The sequence below is a fragment of the Diadema setosum genome, chromosome 9 (assembly GCF_964275005.1).
Source record: "Diadema setosum chromosome 9, eeDiaSeto1, whole genome shotgun sequence".
NCBI lineage: Eukaryota > Metazoa > Echinodermata > Echinoidea > Diadematoida > Diadematidae > Diadema > Diadema setosum.
This window is the reverse complement of record NC_092693.1, coordinates 25,185,137-25,207,377: the sequence shown is the minus strand read 5'-3', so window position 1 is coordinate 25,207,377 and position 22,241 is coordinate 25,185,137. Positions and strand designations below refer to the sequence as shown.

The window sequence follows — 22,241 nt, the reverse complement described above, 5'->3', positions numbered from 1 at the left end:
AAATTCCAAAGGTTATTTGAATGCCCTTTTGGGAAGTTCTAATTCATTGTTTAAAGAAGTTAGATACCACAGAAAGAAGAAAAAATAGTAAAAGAAATATTCTTTATTAGGCAATTAAATAATGTTACATATGGGACATCATACATATTGCATGTAAATGCATGTAGCTAGCTGGGAAGGTCTCTCAGTACACAAATCGTCAGTCATCTGGCAGAAAGCATCCCAACTTTGCAGCTACTTTTGAGTTATAGACACTTGAAACAATACATGTACTTGACTGAACAATTTACAGAAAGAGGGAGGGGGAGATGCCAAAATACACAATGAAAATCAGCATTAAAGGGATGATATAATTTCGTAGAAATGGGGATTCAGTTTTCAACATTTTTTCAAGATGATTTGAAACCACTTACCGGTAATTTAATTATTAAAGAGCATACAATTCTAAGACTAGAGGAATTCCAAGTTTATTTTATGAAGATCCAATTTGAAATGGCTCAGATATCAATAAACAAATACAAAGTAAAACGAAGTGGTCTTAATGAAAAATGTTACCCACCTTTTATTAGGACACCACGTTTCTGGATATCTCAGTTATTCAGTTTTTGGTAGTAGCCACGACAAAAATCATGGGTATACGTACTGAGGTGTGACTCAAATCAACCAGATTGCTAGACAGACACCATATATCTACCTAATCACTGGGGTTCCACACAGCAGGAATTGCATATTTATTAAAGTTAAGATTTCTTGTGTCAAGTTGTTTTTTATTGAAACTGAATGGCAAACTGCCCTTCATCAATGGAAGTAAACACTTTGCTATTCAATTTTTGTCAAGCCCACCAGAGGTGAGGGGAGACTAAGGGATCGCCTGCGGCGTCTGTCCGTCTGCCGTCCGTCCATCCCTCGTCCGTCTGTTGTCCATCCGTCCGTCGTCTGTCCGTAACGCTACAAAAACTTCAATAACTCTTACTCTGGTCAAGTAAAAAGTCAAGTCAAAATCCTCAATTCCCCAAATATGTGTACCTGCACTCTTAGACAGTTATAGCAAACCCAGTTCAAGGAAAGTGAACATTCAAGATATTTCTGACAAACTTGTCATTTCAATATTTTGCCAGTTATGTGAAACTGTCATCACATATTGTGAAGACATTGTACTGTATACTTATTGGGAGAATCATGCATTATGGCTGAGGCATCAGTCGCCATAGCGATTTCTAGTTCATATTTTTTCATTATCTCTCACGGTCACCTCGGGATCACATCAAATTTGCCGCCAGAAAAGAGGCTTATTAATGGCCGGTCGATAACCGGAAGTTAAAGGGAATGGCTAGTAACTGATCAGTGGGAATCAGTGGGAATGCTGGGGGATGATTGTTCCAATCCTTGTAGGATTCATTGAAGAGTACATATATCTATTGCTGTGTGAAAATTATTTGCTTCAGAATGGTCTCATATTCAAGTAATGTGCAGTTTAACTGCCCTGTCACTGTACAGGCATGCTAACCTGGAAATATTAAACGAAAACGCCGAACAAACAACAACGGCATTTCTCGTCTACTGTGCGTACAATGCAAATATGCACTGTGTGTCCACAGCATCAATACACTGAGCGAGTATGTGTACTGCATGCCCCCCCCCCCCCCCCCCCCCCCCCGCCCTGTCACTGTACAGGCATGCTAACCTGGAAATATTAAACGAAAACGCCGAACAAACAACAACGGCATTTCTCGTCTACTGTGCGGACAATGCAAATATGCACTGTGTGTCCACAGCATCAATACACTGAGCGAGTATGTGTACTGCATGCAGCTACTTACCCCCCCCCCCCCCCCCCCCCCCCGAGAGACAAGCCATGTGAAGAACTCTGTTCAGAGCAGCCACCTGTCAAACACAATGTATATACTTTAAAAGTGGGTATTTTCGCGCAACTATTTTTTCGCTCTCAGCCTGGTAAGAAGAGTTGTGTGTGACATCAACTACTGGAACCAAGGAGGTTTAAGAGATGGAGTTCCAACTGGCTGTAGTTATTCGAACAGTTGTCACTTTTCTATTGATGTACAAAAGAATTCCACAGATGCATCTGTGCCTTTGGTGACGGGGTTTGATGCCGCCGTCTTGCTAAGCAACCTGAAGATTCATTTTGAACGTTAACTTAATGTTGGCTATATTTTGTTTGTTTATCTATTAACTGAAACGAAATCTCACTTAATGATAAAGCTCATTAAACAAAGGTCAAGCCCTTCAAGAAATATGTGCAAAAGTGTAAATCAGAGCTGTATCATGTGAAAGTGTTTAAAACTGTACCCTCCTGGAAAGCCGGTTTTTTGCTTTTCCACTTGATTCCTCCAAATAAAACTGATATGGAATAATCTTCGAGTATAATTATATATTAATAGATATATCAGATTAGTGGCCGGGCACGGCCAGTCAAGTAATTTTGGATTTTCATGTCATCATTTTTTGCGCAATTTCTATTCGTGCATCCCCGTGTCTTTACCAGTATATACCACCTATCTTTTATAAGTAGGAATGGCGAAAAGTAATTACCATCACAAAGACATATTTTCGTTAGAAAGTGGCTGATGATTATGCAATGAGACATGAGTCAATTGTCTTCCTCTCTGCGCGGCAGATCCAGTTTGCCACATGCTTCAAATACTTTCGGGTGGCGGCATCAAACGTGACTTCAAAGGAAATATGACAGTTGTGACTCCATTCTCTTGAACCTCCTTGCTGGAACATATTGGAAGCAATATCAGAAATAACTTGAAAGTTGTGAACATGTCATTTTAGTAGTGTCCTGGCAAGGTTGATGTGCTCACTGTGAGTTTCTCTTGGAGAAATTCAGCCAGATCATCCTTCATCTCCAGCAGCATAATTAGTGGATTTGCATTTCCAGTGAACATGATTCCTTGTTTGCTGTTGCTAACATGACTAGATTGGATTAAAAAGATTAAAAAAAAAAATAAGAAAGATTAAAAATTAAAATTAATGAGATGTGTTTACCAGTAACATTAAATCTAGAATGTGGTAGAAGTAATGTTATTTTCAAATGGATATCTTACAAACTTGATTTGAATGCTTCTATCATGAACTTGTTTGCCCATACAGTTATATGTAAACATCTATATAAAATGGTGACAGATGCTTGGAGACAAAATTGAATAGCCATTTACAAAAATGTATGCACATTCAATGAATAAGAATATGTCAATGTGAAATCAGTTGTCACAATCTCACAATTTGTTAAAGACAGTTTTGAGTAACGATATGTGAAAATGAGTGACAAACAATGGAATTCTCTGGGAAAACCTATTATAAAAACATATGGTACACATTCAACCAGTGACAAATTATGTTGAAAGCAGAATACTTCAAGTGTATCTGTACACAAAAATTTAGTTTTCTGACATTGTAGGTTATTGTTCTGGTAATATCCCTATGAAATATAACAGTGCAACATTACTCACATACAGACATATAGCAATATACACTCAACCCAAAAAGTAAGTTTCCCCCAGCATTTTTGGATATATCTCAAAAAGTATTTTACTGATTTTCGTAATTCAAGTGGGAATGGATAGGAAATTTCATTACCCTTCCTCATAACATGAATGGCATATCATTGCCACCAGATATCATTATTGGTGTGAAAAAATGCTTTAAATGTCAAAATGCATGGGAAAAAAGTTGCTAGGGGGGAACTTACTTTTTTGGTTGAGTGTATAAAGAGACGTAGAGCAATCTCTAAAATGCCAAAAATTAGATGCGCCTTGATCTAAGAGTAGTCTCTGGCCTTATGGACTACCTTCGATTGTGTAGTTTGATAATTTTCTGTATGATTAGTGTACTACGATACTCTCAAAACACGCAAATGTCCACGTACACAGCTAGGTTGGTGCTACCAGGCCGCGCCGCGCCTGGCCACCGACCACGCAGCTGCGGCAGCCTCTACTCATGCGGATGCATATGTCTCGATGGGGAGATACCGATAGGCAGTATTCAATATAGCTGTGTGCAGACAGAGGCGAACGAAGGAAACGTGCACACACCGATGGTCTACGTGCGGCTACTATTTTCAGATCTGGCTACTATTGCAGCGCGCACTAGTGCGTGCTGATTTATGAAAATTAATATTTCACAGTTTGGGACATTTTTTGTGATGGGATAGAATTTTCTTTGGAGTTCTTAGGACATGCTCTCACACCTCTCAAATCTACATTTTAGGGGAGAGATTCCCTTTAAAGGAGAAGTCCGGACGATTTTGATTAAATTTCACCAGAATCTACATAAATCATAGACCAAAATGACCAAGTTTCATTAAAAAATACCCTCCCAACTCGTCACAATCGATTTTTTTGCATCACTAATTTTGAATCGTAACTGTTCAATTTCTGTACGCCGGCTAGAAAGATCATGTGACAGCATGACCGCGTGGTTCCGGCCATGCAGCGGATCCACGGATGTTCGCGGTATGTTCTATGTTATTGCTTCACTTCGCACGCGAAAATGCCGATGTGTCAAGCGTTTGGCAAGAAGAAGAGTTTCTTTGCCATTCCGAACCCAGAAAATGAGCGGGAAAGATGCGCCAGATGGCTCTCCAATATTAGAATTGACAACTTTGATGTCAAAACTTACAAATACTACTCGATGCAGCCTCGTCATACTCCCCACCGGTTCAAAGTTATACAGTCGTAATTTACCACCGTCAGACATACTCAACAGTCTGGACAACAAGAGAGGCAATAATTCCGAAATTGACAGACTGAACTCAGATTGTTCACACTCAGAAGTCGAAAAAAAACAACAACAATCGCGGATTGTGATAGCATTTGGCAGCAGCAGACGTACTTCTGTAAATGTATGCCTGATCACTGTGATGGCAATAATACAGTAGCCGATGAATGTACATGTAAGTGATGGGATGGACACAAATAAGTACGGCAATATTATAATATATATAATATTTCAATTAAATGAAAATGTCATAAAATTGCGACTATTTTACATTAATCTTTGACGGATTTTAAATATATATATATCGAAGATGATTTGAATAAAGGAATACAGCGCTTGGCAACATTACTCCTAAACGGTGTACGGACTCCTGCGGTAGCGCCAACTAGGCAGCCCTTGGCAGGCATGCAGATACCGCGCCGTAGTCAGTAGTGCAATGGGAGATTGATGCGTAGCTGGGCTGCGCTCGTGGTGCTCTCAGCTGAGGAAACTGAGCCTGATACGTCACGCGCAATGCATCCTGGGACAGATAGTACGAAGGGCTGCTCGCGACGGATTCTAACACGAAGAATTACCTTTAAGTTATTTTTTCAAAAAATCATAGTAAATGTATCTGATGGTCTTTTCTCATCGGGAAAAAGGTAATAGGTTCATGAAATATTGTTCTTTACACGGGAAACGGCTGATAATCGTCCGGACTTCCCCTTTAATCTCTTTAATTCTGTGCATACAGTTTCAAGCTTGTACACCAGTTTCAATATAGGTGCCTGTTCTACGCACATTTTGTGTCAGATTATTTTGGTCACTGAAGTAGCCTGTTTTAAGTTTTTGCTGTTGTGGTGGTACTTACAATGTGTATCTATTATGTGGATGTGGATCATATTCTTTTTTCTTCTGTAAATTGGTAGGTGGGCAGCTTTCACTCCTATCTTCAACTTTGATACTGATCTAAGTGCCTGGCAGAATGGTGCAAATGTGGCGAGGGAAATATGGAGCAGAGAGTTCTTTCACAAGTTGAAAGGGTAAGCAAGCAAGATTTTATGTTGATACAGCTGTGCCTTCAATAACGCTATCCTCATTCCTCTTTATTGAAGTGCTTGTAAGTACAGGTATTAGCATTCTGCTGTAACTCGCCGTGAGAGAATTCATCTGACTCAAGAAATAGATCCACTGTAGCTTAAAACCTAGTGACTCATACTGTAGATATGTCAGTTTTGGTCATATTGTACTGACTACATTAGACCCTTGATCCAAAGACAGAAGATAACTCAAACATTGGAGTACATTGAAGGGACATCCTAGCAATATCATTCCTTCACTTCTCAGTATTAGATATGTAACTGAGAGGGTCAGGCTATAAAGACAATACAATACTGAAACAACTTTAAAGCTGCTCTGCCATTATCTTGAATTGACATGAATAAAATTTGCTAGTGAAGTATGAAGAAACAGGAAACCTTGACCTTGACTTCTTAAAAGATGGTTTCAAAAGAAGTATCAAATTGAATAATCTTGCAGAGATACATGTATGTTTTTAATTATAACTTAAAAATTATAGGAATGTTATCCTTTTCAAGGATACACTTGACAACCCACCTCAAAAAAACCCCACAAAACAAAACAAAACAAAAACAGTATGTTTTTAATACTTTTTCCTCTTCTTAATACACAGTATTTTCATATTTAACAGATTTTTTGGTTTATGTATACGTTCCATGTGATGCACGGTATCACAAATGGTGACAGTTTACTGGAATAGCTAAAGGACAAGTTCACCTTCATAGACATGTAGGTTGAGTGAATGCAGCAATATTAGTAGAACACATCAGTGAGAGTTTGAGGAAAATCGGACAATCCGTTCAAAAGTTATGAATTTTTGAAGTTTCTGCTCAGTCATTGCTCGATGAGAAGACTACTATAGCGTGTGATGTCACATGTGTACAACGATATAAAGAAAGTATCAACAAATTCAACATATTTTCATTTTTCTCGCATAACAAAATAACACTTGACTTCTCTCTTTCAGAAGGCAGGGGGAATAATATTGCCCTTAACATACATCAGTAACAAGTTGAAGAAAATATGCACTTTTTTCAAAAAGTAAAGTTCTTGTGAAATTCTCCTTTTATTTTCTTTATATCGTTGTACGCATGTGACATCATACACTGTAGTAGTCTTCTCATCCAGCAGTGACTGCGCAGATACTCTAAAAATTCATAACTTTGGAACAGATTGTCGGATTTTTCCCCAAACTTTCACTGATGTGTTCTGCTAATGTTGTTGCATTCACTCAATCCACAAGTATATCGTCTCTGGGGTGACAAAACCTCGTATCTCAAAATGTTCAGGAGAGCGAAAAAACATGGCGGCAAGAGCACTATAGTGAATGGGAAAGCCTTCTCTTTGACATGTCATGGTGGCTTCATTTTTGGAGTAAGACAGTTAGGATTTGGCCAAGACATCACTTGACCCATTATTTGACCATTAAGCTAAAAAAAAAAATGTGACATTTTTGAGATACGAGGTCTTGTCACCCCAGCGACGATATGAAGGTGGACTTGTCCTTTAAGGCAGGTCCTGTCTCTAATGTCACAATTTTATTTGTGTTTATTTGGTTATGTCAATTCCAGCATGCATCAAACACACTATGAACAGTATGGCGTGTTCAGGGGTATAGTGAAGGTTGAAGGTCAGGAGGAAAGACTCATCACCATGCGGGGGATACGAGACCACTCATTTGGTAAGCTTCTTTATATCTCTTACATGCTCATGTTGTGTAAATAACTATGAGGTGCATTTTTTTATTATGTAACATTCAATCAATAAAGTCCATGCATCCCACATGTATTTATGCTCTTTTGGATTTTCCAGACTGTAATGCATAGGTGATCACCCCACTTTACCTTGTCTCTTGTATAGACAAAGTGGTATGTTTTATGGTATCACTAGTCTGGACTATGTGAGTCATTAGTGCCAGTGACTGTTCTTGTACAGTATAACAGGGCAATGCAATGTTGAAAAATATAAAAAGAGGAACAACAAAAATCCAAAACAAAACAGAAAGCCGACCATTTTCACAATGTGTGTAGGTATAAGACAAACTGTTCATCTTCAGTGAAGATTGAACGTTGCATTTTCAAAAATTGTCATTATAGCTTTCAAAGCAACTACTGGTAATTGATGTTGAAATCAAATGTAAAATCATTTGCTGCTTCTGAGTTTATGTTTCTGGCCCAAAAGCCTAGTGGTGAATGTTTGAAATCACTGCATCCCTTGCTTCTCCTGTAGTGAAAAGTTGTTTGTAAATACCACAGTTGTGAAAAATGTGTGGAAGCCAAACAGATAAACTTGCAATGATGGTATGCATAAAAGCTAAACACAGGTACATCACTTAAAGCAGTCCATGAGATCATTCAATTCATTGAGTTTGAGTTTGACTATAATTTATTGCATATTTAAAATTTTGGTTGAGATAAAGATATTGTGTATGGAGTTTTCTTTTGATCTCAGAGGCCCGGATTCACAAAGGTGTTACAATCTTGTCCATGGTTTAAACCATGGATAAAGACCATAGTTTTGTATGGGGCGCCAAGTGTAGCATGGCCTATTTAGTTACTAAATCAGTCATTTCGTTGATTTCGTAATTTCATGATTTCGTAATGAAATAGACAACATTTTGTCAATGAAATGACTGATCTCATAACGTAATAGGCCATGCGACGCTTGGGCCCCCATACAAAAGTACGGTCTTTGTCTGTGGTTTAAACCGTGGACAAGATTGTACCACCTTCGTGAATTTGGGTCTTTAAGCTTTTAAAATATATACTGTTTATGCCCATGCTAACATTGAGTGACCTTCTAGCCTTTTGCAATTACCATGTTTCCCTACATGAGTTCACAAGGTCATTTACTTTCATGATAAACTTTGTGGATACACTTCAAAAAGACTATAAAACATGTGTTCTTTATTTTATCACCCTCATATTAAAGGTGTTCGTGACTGGGCTGCCTTCTACTGCTATGTACTTCACTTTGCTGTTTTGGAGGTTGGCTCTGATCCTTGTATTTAACTACAAGCTGCTGATGGATAATGAATTTCATTGCCTGAATTGCATTACTGTGTTTTTATACCTCCGAACATGTTTTTTTTTTTTTATGTCTGTATTTGAGGGTTCAATTGTATGATTGAAATATATTTAGTAGTGTGTAACACAGTATTGTCCTTATACCAAGATGTGTACAATTTTATCAAACTTTTGCTTACTGTATACAGTTAGAACACTTGAATAATGAAGGTAATGACTTTATGGTCGTGCACAATTAACCAGTGCTACCAGGGCTAAGCACAGAACATTTTCCTTTTTTTTTTTTAGAAATCAAAGTAATTGCATTTACCATTTCAACATTAATGAAAGTCACAGTTAAATGTTATGTTTGTTGAGTGGGTGGTATTGTACATAAAACAGTTACTGGATGATGAAATCATCTTTAGATGCTATCAAATTTGATGACTGGAACCACTTCTGACACCATTTCCATAAATTCTTCCTACTGTAGGATGGATGTTCACTTCAAGTGGGTGTATTTTCTATCCCAGGCTATCTATCACAGTGAGTTTCAGGACCATCCTCTCAATCATCTCAGTTATTGTCCCTGCCGAACGAGTTCGAGCAGGGGACTATGAAACGGGCTGCGTACGTGTGTGTGATCAAAATGTTCAATTTGCTACTTCTCTGTCATTTATGAGCCAATTTTGATTCTGTTTGCTTTATATGATAGCACTACATGGGAGCTTTAAAACTTCTACACAGAATTTCAGTTGTGACCTTTGACCTTGACCTTTGACCTATATTGTACATTTTGCTACAAAATGCTACTCCTTCGCCATTTCTAACCCGATTTCGATTCCGTTTGCTTTATGTGATGGCACTAGGTGAGGGCTTCAAAACTGCTACACAGAATTTTGACCTTTGACTTCTTTGACCTTTGAACTTGATTTTTGACCTATATTGTACATTTTGCTACAAAATGCTACTCCTTCGCCATTTCTAACCCGATTTCGATTCTGTTTGCTTTATATGATGGCACTAGTTGAGGGCTTCAAAACTTCTACACAGAATTTTGACCTTTGACTTCTTTGACCTTTGACCTTGATTTTTTACCTATATTGCACATTTTGTTACAAAATGCTACTTCCGGCGGGGACATATATTACGCACCGCGTAATTTCTACTTTTCCTTGTTCTTAAATTTAAACTATTCTTTGTCAACAACACCTACATTTCTGACCTTATCAAGGTCATCAGGGACTAAATCGTAGCTTTCATTGGGCTTACCTGACATAGCAGCAGCTACCTTTTGCATTAACAGAATCCATCAACTAAAGTAGGCACAAAGAACAGCTCTAAATACTGTTGACTCCCGTTATAACGTAGTCCTTGGGACCAGCCGTTTTCTTTGGTTATAACTGAACAAATAAACAATAAAGATACATAGAACTTATAATGTTGCAGCCTGAATTTTTCACTTCTTCGTAACCAGAATTTCGTTATAACCGTGTATGTTATAACGGGAGTGCACTGTACAGCATTAGACCCAGAAACAAGTATGACTGTAAATGCAGTAGTAACTTGATTGCAACTGTTTTGGGAGACACTATGCATACTCTGTCTTTGGTATTGCTTCTTGTTGAACAGTATCACTTGATATTTTTCAAACAGAAAAGAATGTTTTCATGCGTTTATCAGATATTGATCAAGAAATCAGCATACAAGTGATTATCAGGGTGTATTCTCTGTATGTGAGGGTCTTCATATTTATTGATTTCATTTCATAAAAGCTAAGCAAATAAATGAAATTATCTCTTGCATGTAACACTTTTTTTTAATGTCGGTATTCCCTCAGCTTGTCAGTTGGTTATTTGTTCATGCCAAATGGAGTGAAATGCCCTCTCAAGACAGTGGACATCTCATTACCCAAGCTGATGCCTGGTAACCAGCCTCCTGACAAATACAGCTTTACATTCCAAGTTGAAGGTGAGAGTGAAAATTTTCATCAGACCATCATCTGATACTTTATATTTACATTAATATTTTGTTCAAGTATGGTGTATTGTTACACGAGCATCACATAACACATGACATTATTCCTGGGAATGAACAAAATAACCAAAAAATTGTTATACACGAAACAAGGAAAAAAAAAATTATCTTTGTTTCTGTGGCAAGTGCCACCACAAAGGGAGGTTACACATCCTGCAACATTTTAATATATAACATGCAAAGCATGACATTTATTGTGTAATGCGACTTAGTCACATACCATGTATGCCATTTATGGTGTATTTAATATGAATGCAGAATATCACACACTTTGCATAGCATTTATTGTGTGTTCAATATGGCTAAAAGAATGAAAACAAACAAACAAGTTATTCTTGGTGTGGTATTTCAATGAAACTGGCTAGTTTTGCAAGGTATGTGTGTGGTACAAGTTAATACTGAATTGTTCATCTTCATCCACATGAGCAGTATGAAGTTAGAAAATACAAAATATGAATCAGAATTGATGAGACATGTAGTTCTAGGAATTATTCAAATTCAATATATTAATTTCTTTGTCATGCTTGACAACGCATAATACCAATCATTCCAACTTCATTAAAAAGCTACAAAATTGGTTAATGCAATATAATTTATTCTGTAGTGTATAGGCTTCCAACAAGTGCAAAAGAACTTTAACATACTGCAGTACAGACTGTGAAACAACTTTTTTTTAAACTCTTTTGCTTGGGAAATGGTGTAATTCTACTAAATGACTAATCTAAATGCATCTTAACTTATATGTTTGCAGATTTGTCAACAGCAAATATAGCTTGATTTTTATTTCTTTTCTCTAAATTCCCTGTACTTTATAAAGTATGTGTCTTGTGGACAAAAGTCAAAAGTCAAGTTTTTATGACAAAATAATTTTTGGAGTTTCAATTGTGAGAATGAAATGTGTTCAAACATTTAAGTACTGTATGAGCTTAAATTTTCGCGGTGGTTTTATTTTCGCGAATTTCGCGAATCGCCTTTGAATCGCGAAAATAACAACACGCAAAAATAACAACGTGCAAATAAGTAAGTTCAGTTAGACCCTCGCAACCGCGAAATTAACAACACGCGAAAGTGTCCTCGAAGTACCAATTCGCGAAAATATCTGTACGCGAAAATTTCAGCTCGTACAGTATTTCTTAAAAACCTGGGCATGTGTTTATGGGGAATGCATCTTGTGGCAAAAGCAACTTGTCCTCAACGAGTTAAATTCCATTGTGAATATGTATCGTTAGTATTGTGACAGCAAGATGTGTGACCAAGTCTTGCGTCCATCCATTAATACACCTTGCAGATGGAAGAACCTTCTGGGTGAGGGTGGAGGCAGAGTCAAACCCTGTCTTCTACATGGGACCACGCTGGGAAGTGAAGATTCATGAGCGGAAGGCCAAATTCACAGTGAATGGCATCAAAGGCTGGGGGATCTCTGAGATTCTGCACAGGTGAAGGGACACTTGTTTTAAGGAATGTGTTTCATTTTTACTGGCATATTTTGAGGAAATGTACACAATATCTAATGATAAAGTCAGTTATTACAAGTCAGTGTTTTAGCAAATCTTTGACTATTTTCTAATTCTTGCCATGTATTTGTTGGATAAACCTCTTTTTGCAAGTGATGAGTTATGATTTGTTGCTTGTATTTTACAACATTCAGAAAGTCAAATTGATTGCAAGTTGGAAGCAATGCAGAAAACATAATTTTGACATCTATTCCACTTTCTTGGGAACATCCTGTAGAATCCTCAAATAGGCTTGTATAAAGAATATACGGGTTCCTCAGCTGTAAGTATTCAGCTATGAATGTGTGTAATTACACTGTGTATTACACTTTGATATGAAAGTTCTATGGGGGTACAATTGTGCTTTTCCATTGTGGTTGCATGTTTGAAAACTTCATCACTTGCAATGCATTCGAGACTGCAACATTGAGTTCACTGTATGGATTTATTTGAATAATTCAATGTGAATCTGAACTGTTTGAATGGATGACATGAATCGTGAGAATGGGTATAAAGGCCATGCAAATGAGATTTTGTCAGCATAAGATTTTAATATATAGTGCACAGATATGCACTTCTTTAATTTTGTACAGGTATGATGGTGGTAGACCAGAGGAGTATGGCAACAGAACCATGTCTCTTTTCAAGGAGCCAGGTGGGATGTTGTCTTTCTTGTGGAAATCAACAGAAATCACCACATGTATTTCCTCATGATACATGCTTGCCGTAATATCCCCTTCAAAGAAAGATAAAATAACTCACAGTTGAAGTTCCACTAAGAAGTACAAATTCTGAAGATTGTATGAAGCAGTCAGGTGATATTGATCAAATCTCAGATTTTTACATTGATAGAGATATTATGAGTAAATATGTAAATATTCCTCCTGGTTTTTCAGAGAAAAATCAATTTGATATAGAAATTATCGAAATAAAATGAGGAAAAGTGAATTTATTTTGATTTCTCTAAAGTTGATATGTTGTTGTATTACAGAATAATCAAATGCACAGATGTTTGCCAATTTGCAGTACAAATAATTTTGGCTGTGAGGTGTCAAATCCTGTAACGCTCTGGGTTCAATAATTCATATGTACAGTCACTCATACTATGGAGCCTGATATGATATACAAGGCAGAGAACTCGGCCTGTATGTGTCAAATCCGGCACTGCTAGTTTAATTTCAAATTTCATAATTTTCCTTATTTTTTTTTCATTGTTCTTCCCATTTAAAAATTGGTTGTGTCTTTACTCTCCCAAAGTGTTTGCTAGAACTATTTGGAATTTGCACCGTAGTACGTATGTGGTATGAATATTCAAAGAAATTTCATATATTCTCATATCTGTCCCTTGGCCCTTAAACTGCCTGCAGCTACCCCTCTTGAAATCACTGTGCCTACAGCCATCCTTACATGTAGGTGAACAGTGTAGCACATGTTTGTGTGCGTGCGTGTGCCATTTGTAAAAATGTGAGGCTTAAATTCTACAGAAAAGACTTGAGTTGTTGAAGGGTTATTTTATTTGTGATTAACAGCTTGTTAATGCCCATAACCAATTAAAAGCAATAGAATCTCCATGAAAAGGTCAGTCTGGTATTAATCTGTTGAAGACAAGCTGATTTTTCATAACACATGTTTTCCATAGACACCTGCCCAAGTATACTCTGGACTAGTCTTCAATGGTTAAATAATATTGGGCTGTGAAACTTCCCACAAGGGGCTGAAGCTATTTCATTTCATTCCTAACCTTATCTCTCATATAACTTACAACAAGTTATCTTCACCTTTCTGTGACCAAAAGGAGCAAAAAAAAATTCATGTGATATATACTTATTTTCACAGACTGTATGTTTGCCTTAATTCTCTTTTGTCTTTTTTTCTTGCACTCTTCTTCTTGTCTGCATAATATCAGAACCTAGCAAGGAAGACGCAGATCAGTTGGTGCTTCCATTTGACTCAGTTGGTTGCCAGTCCCCCAAACTTGTAGGGGGCAAAGGGAGTCAACTAGCTATACTCGCCCACCTGAGTGAGAGCTCACAGCCCAAGGTAGGATGACAGTGTACATCAATTGGTAAAATAAAAGCCAAATTTAAATTGAGACCACAACCATGACAATTGGACAATTTTCTAATTAACCCATCACAGTTTTCTTCTTGAAAACATTTGCAATGATGAGCTAGGGAGGTTTACAGAATTTGAAAAAAGAAGAAGAAGGAATCACTGAGAGTATGGAATGAGGCAAGCAGGGTTAATTCGACAACACAATACAGACGGTACAGAGATTTTTATTGTAATTATTCTGGGTTAACTGGACCCCTCTTACATGAATGAAAGGCTTGGTATGATAATGAATAACTTCCTCAATATTTCTGATAATGACTGCCATTGCAGCAGCTAATTAATGCTAATTTATGTCATTAGTACGATGTTTCTTACCATCCCTGTGAATGAGTTCTTTAATATGGAATATAAATTTTACATATGTGGAGTATCAATTTCAGCCATAGCCCACTAATCTTTGTCTTAAACAAACAGTAGGTCAAAGGCTGTAGAACTACACTTTGGTATTGAGACTGGTGGCTCTGTAAAATGCAGATTTGTGGCAGATTTTATTTTTCAGGCATAAAAAGGGAGATGGATTGTTATTACTAATTTTGCACTTGAAAATACGGCCATGCATGGTAAAAAAGAAATCTAAAGACTGATATGCCCTCATTAGTCTTGATGATTTAACTAGCTGTTACTGCATACTGTATTCATAATTTTCTTTGTTTTGTGTTGTGATTTTTCCCCCGTTTTTTGTCATTCTTTATCAAAGTATGTTGTGCCTCCAGGATTCTGTCTCACAAGTGCTGCATTCCAGCTCCAATTAAAGGTAATTGCATCTGTGAAGCTTCTTCGTCTTTTTATGCCTCCGCCACGAAGTGGTGCCGGAGGCATTATGTTTTCGGGTTGTCCGTCCGTCCGCTTTCGTTTACGCGATAACTTGAGTAATATTGACTGGAATTTTACCAAACTTGGTCCAAGTATGAAGTATGATGGGGCAATTATGTGATTAGATTTTGGGTGAAATCGGCTGAAGGTCAAAGGTCAAAGGTCAAGGTTAAATCATGAAATTGTATCCGTTTACGCGATAACTCAAGACTGGATGGAGCAAATTTCACCAAACTTTGTTGGAGGATGATGTATGATGGGACAATTACTTGATTACTTTTTCAGTGAAATCGGACAGAGGTCAAAGGTCAAAGATCAAGGTCAAATCCTAAAATTTATCTGGTTACGTGATAACTCAAAACTGGATGAAGCAGCTTTCACCAAACTTGGTCCAAGGATGATGTATGATGGGACAATTAGTTGAGTAGATTTTAGTGACATTGGCAAGAGGTCAAAGGTCAAAAGGTCAAGGTCAAATGCTACAAATGTTGCAATTTCCCCCATATCTATGCAATGCCCGAAGGTATTTTCTTGAAACTTGGTGTGGACATGTACTACTGCGTAAAGATTCTCCAGAGAGAGTTTCATGTCATAAGGTCAAAGGTCAAAAGGTCAAAGGTTAGGTGAAAATGTTGCAATATTACTTTTCTCTCAAATGCTTCAATGTATCTTCGTGGAACTTGGTACATATGCATGTACTGTCTGGCAGGGATTATCTAGGGAATTTAGGGGTCATGGGTCAATAGTCAGGGGTCAAAGGTCAAGGTCAACTCCTCAAAATTTTACTATTTCCCTCATATACTAGTATATGCAATGCTTGCATTATTAGTTTCAAAACTTAATACATGCATTACCTAATGGAGATTCTCCAGGAAATTTCCAGCCAGAAGGTCAAAGGTTAAGGGTCAAAGGCCAGGTTTCAATGCCCCCTCCCCCCCCCCCCCCAAAAAAAAAAAAAAACTATTTTGTACCGTCATCACACTCTTTCTTCGTACCTTGGAAATTACTCATTGCATAAACTTTCCCAAAATTCCCCAAATATGTGTACCTGCACTCTTAGAAAATTATAGCAAACCCAGTTCAAGACATTTCTGACAAACCTGTCATTTTAATATTTTGCCAGTTATGTGAAACTGTCATGGATCACACATTGTGAAGACATTGTACTATACGCCTATTGGGAGAATCATGCATTATGGCGGAGGCATCAGTCGCCATAGCGACATTTCTAGTTTCTTTTTTCTTTTTTGCTAAGAGTGTGGGTCAAAATATCTACTTATTATTATGTTTTAAATGCTTAGCTCAATGCTTGGTCCATTTTACTGCAGTCTATGATATGTACATAGAACATACACCAGATACTTACTAGTATTTCCTGCAGTAAGCCATTCTCCACAAAGTTAGTAAAAGTTGGTGAATGTATCTATCCATTAGTTTTTTATATGAATTGTTGTGTTTATGCAACCAGTCATTTATATTCAAGCAGTATTTCGTATGTTTCAACAAAAAATGAAATATGACAGAGCAATTCACTATAGAGGGATAACTGGAAAAAAAAAGATAGTGAAAGTCCTGGTGTACAGAAAAAAAAAATGACTCGAGAAAGATTTTCTGGAATTTCACAACCATTTTACATGAATGACAGGCCATTGCACAGATTACAGTCATTTTAAGAAAATTCAACTGGGGACAAGTAAATTCATCATCACTTTGCAAAGTTATAGTGTTTGTGAAACCACCAGTTCTTCAGGAAGATCTGACTTTATTTTATCTCATGTGATTCATGGATATACTGTATTATGTCTGTAAAGGGCAGATGACTTATACAGTCTGTCTATTAAATCTTCTTTAAAAATGTATTAAAGTGCATTCCTTTCCCCTTGAAATGGTAAAATACAAGAATGTAAAAGAAAGCAATAGGCATTGCATGTTTAATCATGATAACCAAATTCTTGACATATTTTGATGTTTTGCTTTCCTGGAAATTTATGTCTTGTAGTCACACCCTCAACTCCAAGAGGCTATAAGTGATCTGACTGAGGTCTCCAGTTTGATTCAATCTGCCTCTCTGGAAGACACATGTAACAGGTAACAGTGTTAATGCAGAGCTGGGTTTATAACTAACTGTAATAAAAGTTGTAATTCTAGCGAGGATTTAATTCAATATTGTTGATATTATTGCCCCACGGGATCTCAACTCCATGCTGTGATCCTGAAATAAGATATAATATTTGTTTTATATAATAAGTAGAGAAGCACTCCGCCAAGCAGCTACTTTTCACCAATCATCTTATTCTTCCATAGAGATAAGTGATTTCCACCCATACGTACACATGTTGAAAATCGCCCAATTTCCCAATGATAGAAGCCTTTTGTTACATCATCAACCCTCAGCTGCGCAGTGCACCTCCCCATAGCAGAAACTAGAGCACGCACTTTTGTGCGTGTATGAAAACCTAAAAAATGTGCAGCTTGATTTTCCAAGTTCATTGACCCTACCTGCCAAAATATCGAAAATCCTTCATAAAATCCATGAAAATTTCTGGTCACTGCCAAAATTTAATCATTTGTTCCTTATGTCATTCTCAACATTGCTTGCAAGTTTTATCCAAATCTGTTCACAACTTTTTGAGTTATTTTTCACAAGGACAAAGAAACAAACAAATAAACAAACCAACAGTAATGAAAACATAAACTCCTCCCATGGCAGAGGTAAATATACTTGAATTACATTTTATTTAGTCGATCGCGATCATGCTAGCCAATTTACACGCTGTAATATTGTAAACAAATCGTTGTCTATGTTGCAATGGAAATTTGCACTGAGATCGCATTGGACAAGGGTCACTTCTTGTGCTGTGGAAGCCAAGTGTTTAGAATATATGAAGTACATATGGCTATTGCACCAAAAGAGTGTGGTTTAGCCATTTGGATACTATTTTGTAATTATTGAATTTATGACCCCAAACTCAACTAATCAGAATTGAGGATTCATCAAATGAGGTACATAGTTCACATCATGAAATAGTGATAAGGATCCTAATCAATTATGATTGGTGTAGAGATATCATCTTTTCTGTAATACGAAAGCCCTACTTTTTACCAGGCATTGGTGTGCACCTGTAATGATGATCACTCATCTGCTTTCAGCTGCATTGCTTGTGAATTAAAAATGCATTGCAATTGTCTGTATGTATGGTTCGGACAGCTTGGAGCTGATGCTGACCTAGGAATCTTGCAAAAATGGCTGCCACAGAATTTATACCATGTCACCATTCTATAAATCAAACAATGCACATTACTTGGTCTGGTGCTAGAAAAATCATCCACCCACTGTGACTCTTGCACAGTGCAAAACACATTTGAACTAATCAAAAGTTAATGTCAGGTGGATGATTCTTACTAATGGCCTGTGTAATTTACTTTTTTTTATATATTATTTGCAAAATTAGACTCACTATCTTAAATAAAACCAACAGATTTTGTGTCCTTAAATGTCTATTAGAGTAACTTCCCAAAAATGAGTGAACAATCACCTTTTTTTTTTTTTCATTTTATGCCTCTTTGTTCTTTTAAGCTAGTGGCTATGAAGGAAGGCTTGAAACATTACATGTGCATTACTGAATATGCTATTTTCGTCAAGCTTCTACATTCTCAAAGATCCAAATGAGAAAGCCTGTTCTTCAGCAAAGATTTTATGATTTAATCCAGTAACCCATCCTCCCATATCACATTCATATTATATCCTTATCATTGTCTAAACAAACCTACTGTAATTCATAATTCGTATATCCATACCATCTCATTGTGGAGACATATAAAAGAAGCATAGCATGTGTCCATGGCTACCTTTATTCAGGGTGTGTTCTTCATCTTTATTTAGGGTGTGTGATTTGTTTGAGAGGACACCGCTATGTGATGAGGTGAGACGTGCCCTGAGGCTTGAGCTGGACAGACTCTTTGGTCAGACTGTTGGGCAGCGAAGATTTGCAGTCAGGTCCTCTGCTACAGGTCAGTCAGTTAGATTAAGGACATTCCTCAGTTAAAGTGAAGTCCATGTCATTTTTTTCAAACTTTCCATACTGTAACTTTGACCCATCCGAAGCCCAAATATGTAAATAAAACCATAGGTTCATGTGCTTGTTTTTCTTCTACGGGACTTTGAAGAATATGACTAATCTGCTGTCCTGTACCAAAATGATAGCGTTACAGGATCAAGACCATGATTGGCTACAAAATGTGCAATGACAAACTGAAATCCCCATGATTCTTTCAAAATCCACATTATTTTCTCCAAATTTGCAAGAATTGCGGAAAAAAGGTACCCAAAACGAGGAAAAGGTTTTAAAGTTAGGGTTTACACTCTCATTCTTGAGCTAGCAGCGCCCTCACGCAGCAGAAAACACTGAAATCTCTCAAATCCTTCTCATCGACGTTTTCTGTTAGGGGTGAGCTAAAGGACAAGGTTCATAAACTTATGCTGTACATTCAAAACCCATGTCATTTTCACGAAACTTGACCAAATTGTAGAAGAAGGCTTACTAATTCCACAAAAACAATAAAAAGTGTGAGTTCATGTGCTCGTTTTTGTGCTAGCAGCACCCCCATGCGACATATATCATCGGTAAGTCCCCAAAATCTGGTCAGGAACCTATGCAGGGATGCCCTGACAGGGTGGGTTCATAAAACTTTATGCTGTACATTCAAAGCCCATGTCATTTTCACGAAACTTTATCAAATTGTAGAAGAAGGGTTACTTAATGCAGAACAATTGTAAAAATGGGGGGTTCATGTGCTCATTTTAGTGCTAGCAGAGCCTCCTTGCGACAGAAATCATCGTAAGACCCCCAAATCTGGCCAGGAACCAATGCAGGGATATACCCTGCTAGGATGTATGAATCTCATGCGGTTCACTCAAAACCCCATTTTCTTGCAGTGATATGGTGAAAGAATATTCAGAAAGGAAGGTCCATGTGCGTTTTTGTTATTATCTCCCTTACACAGCCATAATGATATTATGTGGACGCAAGTGTGGAAAACTCCACATTGACATGCTTGTTTGTTTGTTTTACCCACTTGCTGTAACCATGTGCAGAATGTGATAATGGAGGAAGAAGAATAAATATAAGAAAATGGGAGTTTTGGCATTAGTCTGACGGTCCTCCAAAGGAAAAACAAATCTTAATATAATGACGTTGATTGTAGATTGCATGTATTGGTTGTTGCAGTGGTTGGTAAAGTGCGTGTTGTAAACTATGGAGATGTACCTTTAGTACCCCCCCCCCTCCCGAAACCAAAGAAAAAAATAATTCTTAGATTCTCCTTTTGTTACACCAGATTTGGTAATCAAAAAATAATATCTGAATGGTGAAAGTGATAAATACTTGTTTGATGATATTTTCGTGACCTTGTGTTTTGTAACAAAAAAAAAAAAAAATCCCAATATTTTGTATTAGTAATGACAAGTTTAGATCTAATTTAGATTTTGACAGAGATACTCAGATTGTTTTAGTTGTTAGACTTGAAGATTAAATGTGTGTCATATGTTTGTTTTGTTGATGTTGTTGTTTTTAACACCTAGTCTAGTAGATTAGTAGTCCCCGACTAGGGCCTATTGGCCCTAGGTACCTTAGCACTCCAGTTGACCATGCTGAAGAACAGATAATGAACTGCATGTCACAAAACAGATCTATGGATTGAAAATGGAAACAGCTCAGTTCCACTTCCAAGGTTCCCGATTCCGTCGATCAGTGTTGTGCTGCCATGACCATGTATATGTGGCTCGGACCGCTGAACTTCGCGTAGTACGTACAGATTGTAATGCGTACAGTCAGCACGCGAGCCGAGCGAGGCCGCCCAATGTGGCCGCGGTGGGGAGTTGTCGGTTATCTGTACGTACCATAATCTAGCTCAATCTACTAGCAGCTGCTCAGCTCAGCAAGCTCAGCTCATCACTCATGCGCGCGCTTCTACGCTCTTTGTTGCGTCACTGCCAACCTGTGCAGCTAGGATGCGCACAAACTCAACTGAGGAATGTCCTTAAGAAAATATTTGTCACTCTACAATGATGATAAGACATGCATTTGTGTTGTGTTTACTATTAATTCTGTGGTCCTCAGAAAGCCTGATGGCATTCATCATTTCTATGACTCAAAAGAGAAATTATTCTCTTCTTACACAAAATAGATAATTAATACAAAGTCTTTCTGAAGTGAAGGTTGATGAATACAGTTCCATTACATTTTCTCTGGTGACAATTGCTCTCATGAAATAAGTGCACGATAAGCCAAACGTAAATTCTACCCACAAACATAACCCTAACCGTAGTCCTAATCCTCACATCAAAGTAAGACTGGAGCAATTGTTGCAGGAGCAAATGTTGTGTCACCAATGACTACACCAATGTTCATGAAAGTTATATTGATTTATCATACTTCTTACTGAGTGCATTGCTTTTTACATGCAGCCAATGAATAATGACTTTTAATTTAAATCATCTCTTGATTTTTATTAGACCTATGATTGATTAGATTTTGTTTGACTAGCTAATTGTTGGGTTTTCCCAGACAAAGAATGTATGGTTTGGTTTGGGATGGGAGGGGATGAGGTTGGGGAAGCCTTCAGCTGCCTATTCTTCCCATGATGAATTCAACATGACATAATTGGTATCCCAGGGTACCAAATAAAAATCAGCCATTTTGTTGAATTATTATTATTTTTTTTTAAAGGTTGTACCCTGGGTTGCCAAAAAGTGGAAATTATTTTGGTGCTGGAGCTAGCACACACTAGCCAGTGCACTTCACTGCACTGCACTGCACTGAAGCACACGCTATTGCCAGCACAGCGTACCATGCATCCATAGTATAACATGCAGTGGCATGGGAATGACTATGTACACGCACACACAGTGCATGCATTTCTCTGCAGCTGTCTTGAGTGGACATGAGGTGGCGCTACACAACGTGGTACCCCGGGGTAC

General features: G+C 37.5%; 1 protein-coding gene across 1 annotated transcript in view; it reads left to right on the top strand.

Moving 5' to 3' along the window:
- LOC140232940 (rifampicin phosphotransferase-like) overlaps positions 1–22,241 on the top strand; it is a 62,175-nt gene that overhangs the window by 3,984 nt on the left and 35,950 nt on the right. Inside the window, exons 4-14 of the mRNA XM_072313049.1 lie at positions 5,649–5,762; positions 7,371–7,480; positions 8,731–8,786; positions 9,298–9,350; positions 10,645–10,775; positions 12,130–12,277; positions 12,928–12,989; positions 14,241–14,374; positions 15,147–15,203; positions 17,262–17,350; positions 19,146–19,273. Coding sequence (XP_072169150.1) covers positions 5,649–5,762; positions 7,371–7,480; positions 8,731–8,786; positions 9,298–9,350; positions 10,645–10,775; positions 12,130–12,277; positions 12,928–12,989; positions 14,241–14,374; positions 15,147–15,203; positions 17,262–17,350; positions 19,146–19,273 — 1,082 coding nt within the window. The remainder of the gene's footprint in view (positions 1–5,648; positions 5,763–7,370; positions 7,481–8,730; positions 8,787–9,297; positions 9,351–10,644; positions 10,776–12,129; positions 12,278–12,927; positions 12,990–14,240; positions 14,375–15,146; positions 15,204–17,261; positions 17,351–19,145; positions 19,274–22,241) is intronic.